At 43.2% G+C, this 18725-nt stretch overlaps 1 protein-coding gene across 5 annotated transcripts in view; it reads left to right on the top strand.

The window, feature by feature from the left end:
* TSPAN4 (tetraspanin 4) overlaps positions 1-18725 on the top strand; it is a 422638-nt gene that overhangs the window by 375464 nt on the left and 28449 nt on the right. For all 5 annotated transcript variants that reach the window (XM_069965625.1, XM_069965626.1, XM_069965627.1 and 2 more), the window contains one exon: positions 1450-1524. In XM_069965625.1, the coding sequence (XP_069821726.1) occupies positions 1450-1524 (75 nt within the window). The remainder of the gene's footprint in view (positions 1-1449; positions 1525-18725) is intronic.

The raw sequence follows: 18725 nt of genomic DNA on the forward strand, positions 1-18725 counted from the left end.
ATGTTTGTGATAATGGATAAGGATAAATGCCAGAGAGTGCAGGTAGAATGGCCAGCAGGGTATTTGGGTGCAATGCTATTCTTAAGATAGAATGATTTTGCCAAGTGATTGAATAAAAAGTAGTTAAAGTGAATTGTAACCCCAAGACAGTAGGTTTAAGGCTGAGAAATGGTGATGGAGTTTAGGTATAGATAGGACATGGAAGAATAGATGAAAGTACATGGAAACAATTGTACAGTAGGGGTACCTGCAGCATAGATATGGTATTACAGGCTAAATAGAGGCACAACTAAAAGCTGCTTGGCCCCAATGTAACATAACCACAAGTATGCCACTTTCAATGCTAGTGTCTTATGTAGCCAATGTAGCCACTATAGGTGCCCATAGAAGTATTTGTGGTGTCAGTGTGCCAGGAGGAGGTAAAACCAAGGATAACTCAGTGCCCTTTCACCTAAAAGTTCAGTAATAGGACAGGAACAAATGTGCCATATGCAGGGCCGATTCTGGGGTTTCTGCCGCCTGAGGCAAACCTCAGGCGGCCGCCCCCTCACAAAGCCCCCCCCCCCCGCCGTAACCGAATCACCCGCGCCTGCACCCCCCGCGGCCCCCGCTGACCCCGGGCACTCACGACTCGCTGGAGGGCGATGACAGCTGCTGACTGACGGCGCGGGACAGCGGTAAGCGTTGGCGGCGGGACGGGATGGCTGCGGCAGGACAGGTGAGCGGCTGCAGGGCTGCTGTCTGCCGCCGCCTGCAGGGGCGCAGAATCTGCCGACAGAAACGGCCCTGGCCATATGCAGCCGACATAACAAGAAAAAAGAAGATTGAGCCATGTTAAGAGGTTGTATGCAAAACTAAATATAATGTAAGGTTTTAAAGGGAATTTGTCATCTCCAGGACCTGACCTGGTCTGTGCGCAATAGTTCTTAGAGTAGGAGAACTGAAATTGTGCTGCATCGCCTCCATGGACACATTAGGCAAAGGTAACCTGCTTGGTAGTGAAGTGTCACCTAAAGCACACTGTCAGTGCTCGGGTCGGGTCCTGACAAATTCCCTTTAAGGGTGCCTTCACACGTACCGTATCGCTGCATTTTTAACGCGTTTATGGTGCGTTTTTTACATGTGCGTTTTGATTTTCACATGATTTTCATGTGAAAATCAAAACTCGCATGTAAAAATCGCACCAAAAACGCTGCGATAAAAACGCAGCAATACGGTACGTGTGAAGCTACCCTAACATAGGATGCTAAACAGTCCAATTGTGAGTCCGACTGAGCCAGGTATCTGAGTAGTTCAGACAAGTATTGGTATAGTCAGGACACGTGTTAAAGGAAATGTCCCAGTGAAGCATGATATAAATTGTCCAATGTTTTATATGTCCCAACCTTATTCTATGTCTTTATGTAATAAAACCCAATAACACCGGCTTTCTTTTCTTCTTGTCTTCAGTTCTTCATCCTGCTGTTGATCATCTTCTTACTGGAGCTCATTGTGGTTACCCTCTTCTTCATCTACACAGATAAGGTAATCTCCCGTCCTGAGTTTCTGTATACATGGCTCCGCCAGATGATAAAACATAAGGTCTCCTGCCATGTCCAATATTGTCAAGTGTTCCACTGCATTGTACATATTGTTCAGGGATCCCACTGATGCTGGATTACTATGTCTCCTGTGTACACGCCTATCCATTAGTTCTGTCATTTGGCTGGACCAGGGTATAAATCTTTCCCTGCCCTCTCCTAGTCCCCTGACAGTGGCATGAAGCAGGGTCTATGAGCATCTGTGTATATAGTAAGTGCCTTGTATGAGCTGTCAGCAGCAGCCGTAAGTCCCATCATTGTGCACAGTTGACATTATAAACTAGGTGTTAAGTTCCTGTGTTTGCACTGTGGCATTGGACATATGTCATCACCATGAGAATAGCTTTCATCTGTCACATGTCATTATAACAGTGGAAGTCTGTAGAGGCCGCAGAGAGCTCCCCTGCCTTTCATGTGACACCATAAACCAATACATTACATGGCAGCGAGGTCCCTCTCCATCTCTTTCATGCTTGCGTCTTCAGGTAAATTGATGTTGTTGTTTTTTGCTGCTGTTATTTTTTTTTTTTAATGCTGCTCATTGTTTGCAAAGTAATTATAAAGCCGGCATTAGTCAAACGCAGAGACATAAGTGGCTGATCTGCATAAATCCAGCAAACCTCAGGAAAATGGAAATAAGCCCTGCATAGGCTGGATACAAATAAGGAAAATTGTCAGTTTAAGGCCAACTGAGCGTCACAAAAAATGTATAGAAATATATGTGCGGAGTCAGCAAGCATGGAAAGACTCCGAGGATATTATATAATGTTCCATACTGAATGAGCTCTGTGTAACATTCAGGGCCGTTTCTAGGTAATTTAGACTACAGGGCGAATATTGCTAAAAGCCCCCCCCCCCCCAAAAAAAAAAAAAAGTAATTCAGCGACTCACAGGTGACGTCTTCTTTGATCTGAGGCGTAGCTTTCCTTTTCCTCTTCTTCTGGCTCAGACCTCCATGATGATTTCTTGCAGCAACAGTTCATCTCTTGTGAACCTGCCAGACAAACATCTTAGGTTCGGCACTTTCACAACAACTTCCCCTTTTTTGTGTCATGTGCAGTGAAGTCAAGTAGGTATGTGGGTTGCCCCCTGTATGTAGGATCCCCTGCTGTGCCCCCATATAGTAATAATCCTCCCTGTGCTCCCCCCATAGTAATAATCCCACCTGTGCTCCCCCCATAGTAATAACCGTGTAGACCCCCAAAGTATAGCCCTCCCCCGAGTAGCCCCCCCATAGTATAGCCCTCCCCCCGAGTAGCCCCCCATAGTATAGCCCTCCCCCCAAGTAGCCCCCCATAGTATAGCCTTCCCCCAAGTAGCCCCCCATAGTATAGTCCTCCCCCAAGTAGCCCCCCATAGTATAGCCCTCTCTCTGAGTAGCCCCCCACAGTATAGCCCTCTCCCCAAGTAGCCCCCCCATAGTATAGCCCTCCCCCAAGTAGCCCCCCATAGTATAGCCCTCCCCCAAGTAGCCCCCCATAGTATAGTCCTCCCCCAAGTAGCCCCCCATAGTATAGCCCTCTCTCTGAGTAGCCCCCCACAGTATAGCCCTCTCCCCAAGTAGCCCCCCCATAGTATAGCCCTCCCCCAAGTAGCCCCCCATAGTATAGCCCTCCCCCAAGTAGCCCCCCATAGTATAGCCCTCTCCCCAAGTAGCCCCCCCATAGTTTAGCCCTCCCCCAAGTAGCCCCCCATAGTATAGCCCTCCCCCTGTGTAGCCTTCCATAGTATAGCCCTCCCCCCTGTGTAGGCCCCCACAGTATAGCCCTCTACCCAAGTAGCCCCCCATAGTATAGCCCTCTACCCAAGTAGCCCCCCATAGTATAGCCCTCTACCCAAGTAGCCCCCCATAGTATAGCCCTCTCCCCGAGCAGCCCCCCATAGTATAGCCCTCCCCCCTGTGTAGGCCCCCACAGTATAGCCCTCTACCCAAGTAGCCCCCCATAGTATAGCCCTCTCCGAGCAGCCCCCCATAGTATAGCCCTCCCCCCTGTGTAGCCTTCCATAGTATGGGCCCCTTTGTAGCCCCCACTTGGCAGCATTTATGAGAAAAAAAAATACACTCACCTGTCCTGGATCCTGCAGCAGCGTCTGGCAGCTGAACTTGCAAGTAGAGTGAGCTTCCGGCACAGGCAGCCTGCCACACACTGTCCCGGAAGCTCACTGCTGTAGCCCCGCAGGGCCCGGACTTCTCTCCTCTCCTCAGCAGCTGACATGTGACGTAATCACGTCACATGTCCACCGCCAAACAGGAGAGAAGTCCGGGCGCTGCGGGGCTACAGCAGTGAGCTTACGGGACAGTGTGTGGCAGGCTGCCTGTGCCGGAAGCTCACTGTACTGCAAGAAATCCGGCGGCCACAGCTCCTTAACGCCCCTGGAGGGGCCGGCCCGGCGGGGAGTGCGCCACAAGGTGAGGTCCGGGGGACGGGGGGAGAGGGTGCCCGGCCCCCCGCCACTAGAAACGGCCCTGGTAACGTTCCTCATTCATAGAAGGGGACGGATATTATTTTACTTGTTCTCTTTAAAGGAAGATTGTATGGTGTTAAAATGACAATTAGCATGTTGCAGAGATTGGTGACCTTTATGGCTATTAGTCAAGTTATTAAAGGTGCACCAAGCTCCATCAAGCAATATGCTTGACCAACACTAATGGAGACACAATGTTAGTATCTATATAGATTGTGCTGTGTGTAATGAAATATAGGAGATTAAAATAAGATAGAGAAATAGGAAGTAGTATGTAGTTTTGTATAATTGGCACATTATGCTTCCTCTATCTATTTACATCATGGGAGGGTCTTTTACCATCTTTAGGCCTAGCCATTGAATCCAGAGAGACATGGCCTAGTGGTACTGCCAATCTGATGTCCAAGTGTATAGGGCCCTGCTGGCAACCATGAAAATTTCTCTTGGACACATCAGAACATTTAGGGGTGTTTCATCTGGGTTAGTTATGCCCTATTTATGTACAGGATAGTGCATAATACCCCAGATGAAAATAGACCTGGGCATTAAAGAGGTGTGTGTGAGGCATAAAAGGGGTTATCCAGCGCTACAAAAACATGGCCACTTTTCCCCCTACTGTTGTCTCCAGTTCAGGTGTGGTTTGCAATTAAGCTCCATTTACTTCAATGGAACTGAGTTTCAAAACCCACCCAAACTGAAAACAACAGTAGGGGGAAAGTGGCCATGTTTTTGTAGCGCTGGATAACCCCTTTAATAATGAAACCGCCATTGGAATAGCCTGGTCTTTTACTAGGTTCTAGTTTTGGTAATGAAGTAAAACCCAATAAAACCTGTCGACATTCTGCAAAAAACATGCGCAGACCAATATTAATTTCTAGATAGAATTACAGCTCTTTTAGGTGTGACACAAGTTCCGCTATAGTGGGTCCATAGTCTTTCAGCAAGTCTGAAAGGATAGCCCACTTGGCAGTAAGTACAGTAGTGTTATGTGGATCATCTTGAGTATGGACCGTTCTGGGGTCTCAACACTCTCATGCAGTAGAATATTATAAAATAAAATGATCTGAGGTTGCAGTAGAAGGGTTATAGACCAATGTTTTATGACAAAGTCACATACCATAGAACAGAATGATGTCTGTGGACAAGTCCATATGCCATGTCATAAGTCAGTAGCTGATTCTTTGTATTTTGGGCTTGCAAATAACCAGGGCTCATTCTATACATTTCAGGGGCAGGACTAGAGCTGAACGACGTTTCTCTTCCACAAGTACCCAACACATACACCTCTCTGCTACCACAACATAATACGGGAGTGCACTGGACTCAATAGGCTGGCAATGTGCTGAGCTTAAAGTGTAACTATCATCTTTTGCTGGCGGCAGGGTATATTGTCAAAATTCTTGTAGCGCCGTTGACTGCTTTGTGTACACTGCCAGAAGATTTCAGTCTCCGGTGCACCCCTGCACAGGAAGCATGGCGGCAGGATTTTGACAGTATACGGTGCTTCCTGTAAAAGATGATAGTTACACTGTGATTCAACATTGTCCCCAGGATAACACTCATCAATAGCATAACGTTCTCTAGATTTTGTTTTATGGGCACTGGTCAAAAGCATCCACCAGTAATTTTCAGTAGCTTCACATTGAATGAACGCCCACTTCTGAGTGTTATCCCCTTTCCTGTGGTCAGGGCATGAACTTTTATCTTGGTATAATCCCTTTAAGCTCCCCATACTTACTTATTGATTATTAAAGGATATATGACAATTTCTAATCATCCTAGTCTTATTGGGTGTATAGTCAAGTGAAGATAAAATGCTGCATACCGGTGAGCACATTTATTCTGTATATATAGTATCTTTATCTATGCAGAATATACAGCTATTGATCTGCCTTACATATAGCATACTTTTACCTCCCTGGTAGGTCTATGTTTTTTTTTCTTCCTATATTCCTAGATATTCCTCCCCCCTCATCTACCATGAAACAAACAAACAAAAAAAAAAAAAAAACACACAGAATTGGATTACAGCTGAAAGTACCTTCCATGGTATAAAAAGAACATAACCGAGTAAATTGAATCAAGCCTTGAATATATGAAACCCAATAAAGCATATTTTATTGAACAGTAAGCCAAGTTCAGATGGATTAAAATAGTTTTACTTCGAAAAGAAAAAAAAAATATCTTAAAACACCAGGCAAGTAACCACGCCGTACATCTATCTGCTGGTAAAGAACACTCCGTCTCTCCTAATGAGCCCAATTCTCCATTTACAGCTCATAGTAACAGGGAATTACGGCCATTTGGCCAAAGTCATTTCAGACTGTTACGAGTATAAATCTAGATTAAAATGGTTAAAGTCAGGATGATGTCACTAATGGAATGTCTTTGGATAGAGTAGAGTCATGGGAATTTGGTTATTACAATGCCCCCTCTTCCAGCCCTGTGGTCTCATGTCAGAATAATAATAGAGCACATGGATTAGTCATCGGCCAAATGTTAATTTCGCCAAGAGATAGCATTTTGTGCTAGCCATTGTTTCGGTCCTTGTAAAAACATAGACAGGTAACAGCCACTTTTAGGGGTTTTGAATGGGGGCCCCAAGTTTGATCTCCATTTGATTTGATATGGCCTTGGAATGGGGCTGTATTCACATTTAATGCCCTACCACTCATTCTGGTGGAACAAGTAACTGCGTTGTTTTATATTGTATAGGTTTTTTATGTTCCTCTTGTTTTCAGCTTGTTGCATTTTGGAATAGGAAAGATAATTTGGAGAACAGAGCCCTTCGCCCTTGTTCCAATTATTTGTAGAATAACTAAGATAAATGGCGGCAGGACAGGCTCTCTGAGGCAGTAGCCATATTTTTGTTGGCAATTAAACTCAGGGGAGACAAAGTCCTCTAGTGTCATGTAGACCTCGGTCCCTCTGCTATAACATCCATCAGGTTTATCTGCTGCTGTGCAACATAAAGGATCCAGGAGTGAATTATAGACTTGACAACGCAGACAACATTAATTTTCCTCTCTGGCTACAAATGCACAGGCCCTTTCTGTGACATTACCAGTGACAGGCCATCTCTCACCATCGCCAGTGTCCTGCCGCGTGGAACCCCACATTACCAGCTCATTTTCACATGCACATTTAGTAATAGGAGGAGGTTATTAACTGCAATAAGCGGACAGGGATTTAACATTCTTAAAGTGGTTTATGTAAATGACGCAGGACAGGAACACTGTATTACCACTACTGGGTCCCCTTGGGATTTTTTTTTTAGACCAAATGACTATTGAATCAATAATAATATATGGGGAGAAGAGATGAGGTGTGAGCTTTAGGACCCTGTTGGATGGTGCAGCTGGTAGCATCAGGATAATACTGACATGAAGGCTACAACAATATACATACCTGTCACCCAGGGCTACTTCTGAATACCGCTTCTACTGAATATCACATCTTAACCGTGTACTTCACATATGCCCTTGTTATACCCCCTGTTGTGACATACCCATCCCCCTCTTATTTCTTTTGTAATTTTTTCTTGTTTCTACTTGTCTCATGAAGGCTGTTGACACTGATTCCAAAACTGAGCCTACACATTACCTAATGCTGGCTGAATCCCACCAGTCATGTAATGTCTATGGGGCCCCCCCGGCTTACACGCAATATATAAGAATCAAGCAGTGCAGTTTCGACATGCTGTACCCATTTGTTCCCAAAAGTGTTAAGCTATTTTTGTTATCCGGCAGCAGTTTACTCCTCCCCCTCTCTCCCTATTAAGAATACAATAATGCTTAGCCAAGCGGAGTGTGCTTGTGTTTGGGAAATCGGTAGCTGCTAACAATCTGAAATCCATGGCCAGTTTAAAGGTATAGTTCAGTATATAAAAATATTCATACGTTTCTGGGGGAGCAGTACAAATAAAAAACAAGTCATACTTACCTACGGTGGTCCCCTGCCCGCCATGGCTTGTAGTTTTGTTACTCCTGAGACTTCTCATCAGGACCTACCATTCCCACCAAAGTCTGGCTAAAATGTCTCTTCTCAGTAACAGCAACAAACATCAAGAAATGGGGGACCGCAGATTAGAATGGGAGGTAGGTGAACATAACAATTTTTTTTTTATATATATATATATTTTTTTTTTACTGCTCCTTCAGGAAAAAAATTGTATTGATACTGTAATAACCCTGAAAGACTAGGCCTCTGATATGCCACTCATGTTGCTCTGTTATTTCCAACAATGGCCCAGATTTACTATGGCTGCTGCACCAGAATGTTGGCTCTAAATGTGCTAGAATTGTGGTACAGGGCAATTGTGACATATTGTACACATAGCACATAAGGAAATAGGAAAATATGTGTGGTTTATGAGAAAAAGGGCCTTGCTCAATTTATTATGCGATGTTGTGTGCCAAAAATCACTAAAGTATTATGCACAGTTTTTGGCTTTAAGGAGTACTTCGATTTTTTTCTCTTTCGAATCAACTGGTTATAGAAATTTATATAGATTTGTAATTTTCTTCTAAGAAGTAAATTACAAATTCATATAATTTTCTGACACCAGCTGATTTGAATGTTTTTTTTTTAGCCAGAGAACCCTTTTAAGCCAAAAACTGTGCATGAAATTTTAGTGATTTTTGGCACGTAACATTGCATAATAAGTTGAGCATGGCCTTTTTCCTCATAGATCACAACATATTTTCTTATTCTTTCTGATGTGCTATGTATAAAATATGTCACACTTGCCCTGTACAACAATTCTTGCACGTTTAGAGCCAAAATTCTGGTGCAGCAGCCATTGTAAATCTGGTAAATTGTTGAAAATAACAGAGCAACATGAGTGGTATATCAGAGGCTTTTATGCTGCATTACTATCTGTACACCAGTTGGTTTGGAAGTACCCCTTTAAGTAAGCCAACTAATATTTGGTCAGTACAAAGTGGTCTACGCGACTGTAATAAATGTGACGGTGACACAACTAGCGACAGCATTTTTGTCTTGTCACAATATCAGTTGATCACTGCTCGTCTGACTCTCAGCGCTCTCATCAAACAGCTAGTTCTGCAGATTACTATCCGCATGCACCTGACTGTGTTCAATCCATGAAACATGGTCCGTGTGCTGGCTGCATTTCCAGGACTGAAAAGTTGTGTCCGCTCGCTAGGGTAGTGCTCTCTCATTCAGCAGCTCTGATCAGGAGCATGCCTCTCTCCCTGATCTGGGTTTATGTGACCAAGATGGGCCCACAGACTATTATTTGGTCACGTAACACAGAGCTGGGAGAGAACACGCTATGGACTTCTCTCAGCTTGTTCTCTTGATTAACTGCAGACTGAATGCCGCTGACCGATATATATCTGTGAAATAGCAAAAGTTTTACATGGTGACTGTCCCCATTTTAACGGTATTACCATCTCCAAAAACTATGCCCTATCCACAGGATAGGAGATAACAAGCTGATCAATGCCGGGTCTAACTATTGGGTCCTCCATTGATCACGAGAACAAAGGAAAACTGTACCCTGAATGAATGGAGCGCATTGCATACGTGCAGCCTATGCCTCTTTCTCTATGGGGCTTTCGAACATTGCAGAGTGCTTCCATCCTCACAATCGGTAGGGGTCCCAGCGGTCAGACTCCTACCTGCCACATCCACACATCACATCAAAATATAATACTTTTTCTATTGTGATCGTACTGCAGAAAAAAAGTTGATTGCTGGCAAGTAGGGATGGTCCGAACCTGCCGAGGTTCGGGTTCGTATGAACCCGAACGCTCGGCAGCAGATTCCCGCTGTCTGCCCGCTCCGTGGAGCGGGCGGATATAGCGGGAGTAACGCCTGTAAAATTGGGATACAGCTTATGGCTGTGGCTGTATCCCAGTTTTCCAGGCGGTCCTCCCGCTCCACGGAGCGAGCAGACAGCGGGAATCATTACCGAGGGTTCGGGTTCGTACGAACCCGAACCGAACTCTGTTCGGACCATCCCTACTGGCAAGTTCTCCTATAACAGCTTAAATTTGGGAGACCTTTCTAGGTTTTTTTTTTTTTTTTTGCTTTCCTGTTAGCTGGCGCAAGATAGCATCCAGTACCAAGTGGGTTATGTGGTTCCGAAGTGTATCGGAATAGTAAAAGATGGCTGTTTTTTTCTTTTCCAAAAAGCGCGTCACACCTGTTCATAGGTTTCGTTTGGTACAACAGCTTGGCTCTATAGATGAGCGAACATCGAGCATGCTCGAGTTCTTCCAAACCCGAACTTTCGGCATTTGATTAGCGGTGGCTGCTGAACTTGGATAAAGCCCTAAGGCTATGTGGAAAACATGGATATAGTCATTGGCTGTATCCATGTTTTCCAGACAACCTTAGAGCTTTATCCAAATTCAGCAGCCCCCGCTAATCAAATGCCAAACGCTCGGGTTTGGATGAATTCGAGCATGCTCGAGGTTCACTCATCTCTACTCTGCTCCATTCATGTCAGTACCAACCACAACCCAATGCAAGGGTGGGCACCAGTTCTCAAGCACTTGTGTCTTTTTTTAAATGTGTGACCACTTTAATGCCTGCTGACACACCTGGGTGGGTGTAAATGTGTGTGTTCTCCCCTGTACCTTCTGTTTTTGTGTCATGAGGTGGTGCAGATGCTATTACTGTCAGCACTTGATTCACATCACTGCCGGGAGACTTTCCTTGTTGTTTGTAAGCGATGTGTCTGCCTGTTATATATGTATATTCATTATTGTGCACTCATTGAGGTTCCCTCTCCTCCATGCCCTACTGAGCACAGATGATTGTTCTTTTTCCAGTAATATTTATACATGTGGTTAGTCTAACAGATGTTAATTATCAGATTTGTAATGAAGAATTTCATTTTTCTAGACAAGTGAGTCACTCCCATTTGGCTGAATATTTTTCTGGGTAATGAAATTCATTAAACTTGTGTCTTTTACATTTTTGTGTCTAGAATATATTACACTGAAAAATTAGTAAATGTCTGTTACGTGACCAAATTTCCTAAGTTGTAAAAAAAGCAAATGAAGCAACAAAGTAGTATGCAGAAGTTGGAATGGTAGCGGGTGGATGACTGCTTATTTGTTTTCCCATTGTTCTATTTTTCTTTGACTTCCAAGTATGGCAGCATGCTAAGACATAATGGGGGATATGGGGAACCCCATTGCCCACTAATCTAACACATCTGCTAAATATATACAATTTAAACATAGGATCTAGCTAATGTCTATTAAAGGGTTGTCTCTCCACGGTAAACCCTGTGCATAACCCCTATTTGGGTGGTTCCATCTCATAACTAAATCATTGGAAACTGCTAAGACATATCATCACTGTTAGAGATGAGTGCATCGCTCATCTAAACGAACTAAAGCGCTTTGATCTGCGCTCCAATCATCAAGCCGCCTGCCTTTCAGTGCTGCTCCACCCTGGATGCCGAGAAAAGCTGGATCTAATCCTGGGAAACTTCTCCCAGTTTCCCAGGATTGGATATAGCTTTTCCTCCATCTTCCCAAAACAACTCCAGCTACATTAAACATCTGCTATGGAAGAAATGCATAAAACACTTTTTGGGTGTCAAAATGTCCACAGCTTTATTAAAAGCATAGGGCTAAAACAATCTTTGGAGGCTGAAGTGCTAGGCGTTCAAGAATCTGATGAGATCTCCACCTGTCTGATATAAAGGGGCAACGCACTGTGGTTTGCCATTATGGCAGAGCCAATACACCAATGGCCAGTGACTACTAAAGATCCTCACTGTACATAATCATCGGATGACATTATAATTGTGACATTGCAAAGATGTACCTCAGGTATTTCTATTATGTATTGCTGGGGTTGCATAAAAAGTAATAAGTAAGTAAAAAAAAAAATAAAACTAGAGAAACTCTTACTAAGTAGCAACCAGTAATCTACTGTCACTATTAGGCCCAGTTCACACACAGAATTCCGCTGATTTTGCTCAGTGTGAACTGGGCCTTAGGGGTAGACTAAGTGTTGCAAACACCTATGTCCCCTTTGTTGTAGGACGTGGGACAACAATGTGGCGCCGCTGTGAGTTCCAGGGGGCAGCAAATGCTGGGGCCCCGGCACTTGCCCGAGTAAGCCAGGTGCTAATGCAGGCCCTGGTCTTAAAGCTTAACCCCATGTGCCTAAATCTATACCACTTTAGAAACAAGACAGCAGGAGCTATAAGCCCCCCTCCCAAAGTCATAGCCCCCTTTGCTTTGTTCCCTGGAGGAGTGTTCACTGTATGAGATGGGAGGACGCCTGTAATCATAATCAGTGATATAATATTGTAATATCAGTTTGTATTAAAGAAGAGACATACATAATCGGCATTATGAGCATTTAAGTCTTTAGTTTTAGAGGAAACTGAAGCTGTATATACTGTACATACTCAGTCAGTATAATACTCTTGGACAAATGAAGGAATCTGTCTGATGCTACTGTTAGTCCTGATTTTTTTCCTTTAGAAGATAATCCTGTATACTTTCTATTGCCCATGGTGCTAGATTCTGTTGAGTTTAAAAAGTCAGACAGGTCAAGCAGTTGTTTGGCAGTAAGGACATTGGTTTTCTGCAAGCCCCATTTAGGTTAATTGGATAGTTGCAATTTTTTTCTCTCTGTAAAGGTTTGCAATGTGAATGTGAATTCTCCTTTATAAAGCTATGTATGACATTGCTGCTGGTTTGCGTAACAATTGGACATTGTGGCCCATCATCCAGCTCAGGCTGCAGTGACCCATCGCTTCATGAGAATTTGCAGAGCCATGAGTAGCTGCCACTCACTATTTACATCTCAAGCGACTGGAGGACTATAAATTAATGCGCCTGGGAAATTTAGTGGCAAGCAGGCATATTTCCAGGCTGGGAGTAATTTTATTTCAGTCTGAATGCCCGATTCAATGTGTGATTTTATTTTTGGCTGATTTACTGCTGTATTGTGGCGTGAATGCTGAGGCAAACATTAGTGACATTGTTTTCTTGATCAGTCTGTGATATTGAACTACTAATATACATCTCTGTAGAGTACAAAACAAAATCCCAGGTGCCAAAATAGAGTATACAATAGTACAGCTCAGTGTAACAAGTAGCCAAAGAACCTTATAACCCAACACATAAAAGGTTGATGGTTGATCATTTTGGTTTCTGCTCTTAGGGTATGTTCAAACTGAGTAGAATTGGTGGAATCCCGCCCACCTCAGTGTCAAATAGTGTCTCTATGGGAGGGCTTGCGCGCCTTCGCTTCTGCTGCTCTCTGCTCAAAGAATTGACAAGTCAATTCTTTGGGTAGGTTCACACTACGGAATTCTCGTGGATAAACTCCGCGGAATTCCGCAGTATGTCCGCGCGCCTTTCCGCCGGCTCCATAGACACCATTCTATAGGCTGGCGTATTCCGCTATCCGCCGAAAGAACTGACATGTCAGTTCTTTCGGCGGATAGCTGAATACGCCAGCCCATAGAATGGTGTCTATGGAGCCGGCGGAAAGGTGCGTGCCCGTGCGCACAGACACACGACAGAATTCCGTGGACATCGTCCGCGACAATTCCGTAGTATGAACCCACCCTTAAGGTGGAGAGTGAAGGTGCGCAAGCCCTCCTATATAGACACTGTTTGACACTGAGGCAGACGTGATTCCGAAATTTCGCCAATTTTGCTCAGTGTGAACTGGCCCTTATTCCTTGGTCTCCTTGGTCCACTCTTGCCTTCCATAATCCAAGCCTAACTTTTACTAGACTAGCTTTGTACATCATATTTTTCTATACAATGACAATATTTGAACATGCTTTATATCTAAACCCTGTTTGAGCTACAGCCTTTTGGTGGCCATACATATTTAATAGACGTAGTTTGATGGTAGAGCAACCACTGTGTGACCAATAGAGTTCAGGAACCTTTAGCACTTTCAGGGTTTGTCCAAACTTGAGCGTGAGGCATTTGATTCCTGGTGGCTGAAGAAGTTGGATGCAGCCCTCGGGAGTCCTGACCATGGCTACACCAATAGGGCTGCATCTAACTTCTTCAGGCACCAGTAATCAAATGCTGCACGCTCAGGTTCGGACAATCCAGAGCATGCTTGAGAATTGCTCATCTATAGTGACCAATCGCTGACTGATTCAATCATATAGAATTAGGCCGTTTGGATAGCTGATCACACTGCTCATAGATGATTGGAAACACCATGTGACAGATAAACAATTTTTTTGGGGGATGTTCTGGAAACTTTCCCTAAAGAAAGATAATTCCCAGACAAAATATCTTTCATCTGTCTATCAAAGGAAAAAATTTTAACATGGTCATCTTCATTTTAACCGACAGACCGTTGTCATCTAGAGAGATCTGTTGTTTTAAATTTCACCTGATAAATGTTTGATATTGTTAAAATCATCCATTTTCATCACGTTTAGTCTAATGTGCATAAGAAACCTTTGCTCCTATGGAAATGTCAATCACTAGACAATCTATATATAAAGCTAAATGCATAACTAAAATTCATGGGTCCCAATAGAAAAGGCAGAATTGGGGCCCCTACCAAGCTGACAGTTATCGGGCATTTCAGGAGTTACTGTTTTATCCATGCAATTTTTCCTATACTTCTAGACTTTTTTTTTTTTTGAACACCCGGAGACTACAGTGGATATAAAAACTCTATACACCCCTGATAAAATGCCAGGTCTTATTTACACCTATATCATAACCCCTAATCTGTACAGTTCCATTAAAAACAAATCATTTAGAGGGCAGTTTCATATGTATGAACAGCCTCTTATGAGGGATGTGGTTGTGTTCAGAATTGGCCAATCACGTTTAAACATATTAAATAGTAGCCAGTACAGCGCCGTCATTTACAGTGATTCAGATTAACCCCATATTAAAGCGACTCTGTACCCACAATCTGACCCCCCCAAACCACTTGTACCTTTGGATAGCTGATTTTAATCCAAAATCTGTCCTGGGGTCCATTCAGCAGGTGATGCAGTTATTGTCCTAAAAAACTACTTTTAAACTGGCAGCCCCATGCCCAACGACCGTGGCCTAGATTGTGTATGCATTAGGCTGACACCACCCCTCCGTCCCTCCTCTCCACCCTCTTCATAATTAGGAATGCTCCAGGCAGATTGTCTCCTATTCCTCACCTGTGTGAGCACGGCACATGGGCTGGATCGTTAAGGCACCTGTGCCTGTGTGTTCTAGGGGCATTCCTAATGATGAAGACGGTGGGGAGGAGGGACGGAGGGGTGGTGCAAAGTTAGGGCACAGATATTGTACTCCACGCCTGTTTGACATAGGGCTGCCAGTTTAAAAGTTGTTTTTAGGACAATAACTGCATCACCTGCCAAACAGACCTCAGGACAGATCTTGGATTAAAAGAAGGTATCCGAAGGTACAAGTGGTTTGGGGGGTTAGACTGTGGGTACAGAGTCGCTTTAAGTTCAGTTGTTCAAGTAGGATTTTCTTAGTTGCATTTTATAGCAAACCCCATGGTTTGTAAACTAGTGTCAAGTGGACAAGTCAAACTGTTCCAGTTCTGCAACATTCTCCAAATCTAAATGCTCATCATTTGACTCCCGGCGTCTGAAGATGGATGCTGCCCTAATGCTTCCAGGAAAACATGGATACAGCCATAGACTGTATACATATTTTCCAGGACTCCCTAGGGCTGCATCCAACTTTTCCAGCCGCCGGGAGTCAAATGGTGAGCACTCAGGTTTGGAAAATGTTGCTAAACCCAAACAGTTCGGCAATGCCACTCAGCACTACTTACAACACATAAAAGGGATCTTCAGGAGTACAAAAACATTTCTATGGCATTAGGTATACGATGGAACACTGCAAAGATGATCATTAAAAAGTGGATAAAATTTGGCACAACTGTGACAATACTATAAAAGTATACTATAAAAGATAAAAGGAGTCCACATATCAGTCAATTTTAGTATAAAACGTTAAGGCCTATGCAAAAAAGCTGATGAAAAGATGGAGAAAAATTTAACGTTTCAACATGCCAACCACCCAAAGCATACCGTCACATCAATAAAAGAATGGCCAGAAGAAGATCAGAGTTTTGAAATGGCCCAGCAAGAACCCAGACCTGAATCTATTGGAAAATCTGTGGGTTTACCTGAAGATGGCCGCTGTATACAAAGGTTCTCCTTGCAGATAGATATGTAATGCTCTTGAGTATCTGTTTAGGGTACTACTGACTACATAATGGATATCATTTACAGCTATACTGTTTAGTGTTTTCCTACCAATTAGGGTATACAACCGTCTAACAATTACCACATAGATGATGTGCTCTTAGATACCATTGCTTGTGGTTTATCCATGCGGGTAGCTCTCGAGCAATGGGGTAATAATGGCAGCCACATGGTCCCTGATCTCTGCCACCTTACATGGCTCTTTCTTGACATAGACTATACTGTACAACATTCAGCGTTACTATTTGATTCCAAGCACCATAGGAGGAATATGTGCCGGAGACTTTAATGTTCTGAACACACAGCTAAGGGTGAGCTGGTATTTTCTCTCCTCTTAAATGTCTTGGCAATGTCTTGCCACCAGCTGGGATCACTACGGCAGGTCATTATCCATTTCCTCCTCACTTTTTTGCTGCTGTAAGGCAGCATTTTTTTTCCTCATAAAAAGCTGTATTCATTCTTCTGATCTTGCACCTTAGAGACCTGAGCGACAAGAAATGGACATCACTGCTAAACATCAAAAAGAAAAGTTATCATCGATTGGGGCATCACAGGCCTTTTTTATGTTCCCAAGTGTCCTCTTTTGTAAACTTTAATTCAACCCTTACAATTTTTCTAGCTGGTTTAATTTTTTTCCAGACCAACTCACCCATCACAGTCCATTGTCTCAGAAGGGATGTTCAGCCGTACCACGAATCCTATCTCCTCAAAATGTTCTTTAATGAATTAGCATGAAATGTTGACAGCAGTCTTTCTGACCTGTGAAGATGACTTCACTTTGATAATCCTGTTCCTCTGATATATCGTCTTTCCTAACAGACTGTATCTAATAGACCTTCCTGATTCCCGAACCTTCTCTTTTATCAGTCATGATACAGACCTTTGGTTGCTGTAATTTTTTTTCTTGCTCTTTTTCACTCACTGCAGTATGTCCTCCAGTAAATGTATTTTATATTGTAATTGTTTTAGGTAACTTTAGGATTGTTAGCTCCGATTAGTATATAAGACATTATTTTAAATGGAGATTCAGTATTTTTGGCACCTTTACCAGGATTGATAGGTTTGATTGTTTTTAACCACTTTCGATATCTGGAATCACAATAGCAGATCTCCAGCAGCTATGCTAAAAAGTTTGATGCTAAGATCCACAAATTCCTATTATTTAACAGTGTAAAGGAACCCGTACTGTCACCTTTGCCTTTTTTATTTATCTTTTATCAATGTTCATGAATGTATTAGTCCATATTAAATGGATGGATAAGCACAAATGGATGAGCAAACTGATTGCCATTTTGGCTTTAAATATAGACTGTTCACATGCGTTTGCCTTAGTCGGCATACGTTTGCATATTAGTTTAATTTCCTTCCTGGTTTCTCACTTCTTCTGCCCATTCTCAGTGAAAAAAAAAACTGATGGTGACGGATAAGGCTGGGCTAAAAAAAAAAAAAAAAAACTGTTGAAAAGAGGATGCATTTGTGTGCATCCGTTTTGATCCATTATTTAAAAAAAAAAAAAAAAAATGGATCCTTTTTTTTCGGACATAAAAATGAGGTTGACTATGGGTCCTATTACACGGGCTAACCAGGGCTGCTAGATCGGTGCTCGTTTACTGGGCCTATTCCATGGCCCAAAAATCGTTAGCAAGGTCTGCAGGGACATCGTTACCGATGTCCTTGCAACCCTTGTTTCATACATTACCTGTCCAGGCGCCGGTCTTCTCCTTCTCCCGGTCCCAGCATCAGCTTCGGAGCGGCCTGACTGAACTCACAGAACTCTCAGCCAATCACTGGCCGTGTTGGTCCTGGTCAGTGATTGGCTGAGCGCTCTGTCAGCTCAGACAGGCCGCTCAGAAGCTGATGCTGCCGCACGGAACCAGGAGAAAACCTGCGCCTGGACAGGTAGTGTATGATGTTTGTGAAATCGTCGTGGAATAGGGTGGCGACAGATGATTTTAGGTTTAAACGTAAATGAACGGTCAGCCTATGACATGATCATCGGCTGATCGTTGTCTCTATTCCACGGAGGCCCCTTAGTCTTTGTATATGGTAATTTTTATAATAGAAGTTGATGGAAAAACGCATCAAAAAGCATGCACACAAATGCATCCTTTTTTTAGCCGTTTTTTTTTTGCAAAAAACTGATTGCAAAAACACAGTGTGAACCCAGCCTATCTTGCCAACAGACACCATTGAATATAACATATATATATATATATATATATATATATATATATATATATATATATATATATATATATGTTTTTTCCATTAGTGATCAGTTTCTTTGGACAGAAAATAACTGAACACTGATGGAGTTGATGAAAACTGAGCACAACTGATGCAAACAGAGCACAATAAAAGTAAATTGAAATAAACAGGCAGTTCGACATTTACTCTGTTGGCAAAATGGAAATGAGTCGGAGGGTAAAACACTGGTGTTAACCTAGCCTAAATCATTCATCCAGTGT

This window comes from Dendropsophus ebraccatus, chromosome 4, assembly GCF_027789765.1.
Source record: "Dendropsophus ebraccatus isolate aDenEbr1 chromosome 4, aDenEbr1.pat, whole genome shotgun sequence".
In the NCBI taxonomy this organism is placed as follows: Eukaryota; Metazoa; Chordata; class Amphibia; order Anura; family Hylidae; genus Dendropsophus; species Dendropsophus ebraccatus.